This window comes from Galeopterus variegatus, unplaced genomic scaffold, assembly GCF_000696425.1.
Source record: "Galeopterus variegatus unplaced genomic scaffold, G_variegatus-3.0.2 Scaffold692, whole genome shotgun sequence".
In the NCBI taxonomy this organism is placed as follows: Eukaryota; Metazoa; Chordata; class Mammalia; order Dermoptera; family Cynocephalidae; genus Galeopterus; species Galeopterus variegatus.
In genome coordinates this window covers 435,362-437,366 of record NW_007726803.1, presented here as the reverse complement: position 1 = coordinate 437,366, position 2,005 = coordinate 435,362, and the positions used below count along the sequence as shown (strand labels likewise).

At 48.0% G+C, this 2,005-nt stretch overlaps 1 protein-coding gene across 1 annotated transcript in view; it reads right to left on the bottom strand.

Moving 5' to 3' along the window:
• Positions 1-2,005, bottom strand: part of LOC103589499 (SH3 and PX domain-containing protein 2A-like) — a 142,987-nt gene that overhangs the window by 2,924 nt on the left and 138,058 nt on the right. The window contains exon 5 of the mRNA XM_008571502.1: positions 1,184-1,275. Within this exon, the coding sequence (XP_008569724.1) occupies positions 1,184-1,275 (92 nt within the window). The remainder of the gene's footprint in view (positions 1-1,183; positions 1,276-2,005) is intronic.

Below are 2,005 nucleotides of genomic sequence, written 5' to 3'. Positions count from 1 at the left end.
GGGTGTTCGGGCTGTGCACTCTGCACCCTCCATGGGCCCATTCACAGAGTGCAATGTGAGGCGTACCCCTGGAGCTGTGCAACGCACACCCTTGTCCTTAGGCTTTCTCCTCCCCATCATCGGGTGGCCCTCTGCCTCTCCCCACCTGTCTCATACAGTCCCTCTGTCCTATTCTTTCCTTTCTCGCTGTAGTACCCCCCCCATCTGCCTCTCTCTCACCCACCCTGGTACTTCAAGGTTTCAGGGAAATAGATATGGAGTGAGGTGATCAATTAGCATCCCCTTCAGTCCTCTCCCCAACCCTCCTGGGAGAAAACTGAGAACCTACTCTGGGGTTCACCTACTGTAGGTGAGGGAAGTGCCCCAAGCAAGAGAGGGTGGCATCAGGACGGAGTCTGGTCATATGTGTGAGAAACCAGTGTGACTGGGTGGGCCATCTTGACCACCAGGCCCATAGGACCCTGATTCCAGAGAGAAAAAAGACCAGCTTGGTTTTCCATTTCTCTCCAATCATGGAAACGTCAGCCAGCCCTGGGCTACTAGGAACCACAGACTTGGGTTCAGCTCTCAGCCTGTTGCATACCAAGCCAGGTGTATGACTTGGGGAAAATCACCTACCCTCACCGGGCCATGGTTTTCTACTCTATAAACAAGACTACTAATGCCTATCATAAAATGCTACAGATAAAAGCCATTTGGTAAATTTGTTGTTATATCTGACGATGACTATAAAATCTGCTGTAGCAGCCCAGGACTGCTGAGTTATTCAGTGAGTTTTCAGCCTGGCAAGCACATGTTGAGAGCTTTGTAGCATTAGCAATTAAGAGCAACAACTGATAACCTTGAATGGCATCTGATGGCATGACCATTATATTTCCTGTTATCTCATCTGCTCCTTATAACAACCCTGTGAGCTAGAAAGAGTTTGCAGAAAAGCCTGCTCCCCATATGCAGAGACACCTCACTTGCCAGCCCTGGGGTAAATGGAAATGAGGAGCCAGCATCAGCAGTAGGATCCTGGGGAACAGAGGTCCCCTGGTCCTTTGGCCCATCACTCCTTAGCCCGGTTGGCCTTGCTAGTTCTCTCTCTGCCTGTGTTCCCACATCCTCAGCCTCTCCAGGCTGGCCTCAGCTTTAGCCCATACCTCCCAAGCACACAGGAGAGGCCTGAGCTCCTACTTACTCTTTTGGGGGGTTGACATCCTCAGGTCGAGTCTCAAAGAATCGAAAGACTTCATCACACTGCGAAATGTGGGGAGGCAGCCGGACAAGTGCCTGTGGAAAGACAGGAATAAAGGGCATTAGGTGTGATGAACCTGGGAATAGAAAAATCAAAACCATGTCAACTTGGGCCACCAGTGATGGGGAAGCTCAAGGACTGTGCCATGGAACACACAGTCAACCAGCCACCTGCCCACTCAACCAGACAACTAATCAATTAATTAACCCACAAGCTAATGAATAAAACAACTTTCCATCCACCCATCCACCCATCTATCCATCCATCTCGGCTAAACAACTAACTAACCAACTAACTAACCAGACAACTAATCAATTAATTAACCCACAAGCTAATGAATAAAACAACTTTCCATCCACCCATCCACCCATCTATCCATCCATCTCGGCTAAACAACTAACTAACCAGCCAACTAATCAACCAACTAACCAACCACCCAATTAATCAAAAAACTAACCAGACAACTAAAAAAAAAACTAATCATTCAATGATCAAGCTATCTATCAACCATCTAGCCAACAATTCAACCAACTAACCATCCAACCAGCCAGTTAGCCAACTAAACAACCACCCAGCCAAGTAAAAATCAATGACCATTGAACCCTACATCTCAGGGCCCTCAGGAACTAGTCATTCTGCAGGAAGCCTGAAGGAATTTTCTCCTGCCCACAGTCTCATCCTACCAGCCTCATCTCCCACTGGCCACACTCCAGCTATACCAGATATTCCACTCCCTAAACACTGACTGCACAATCAATTATTTAA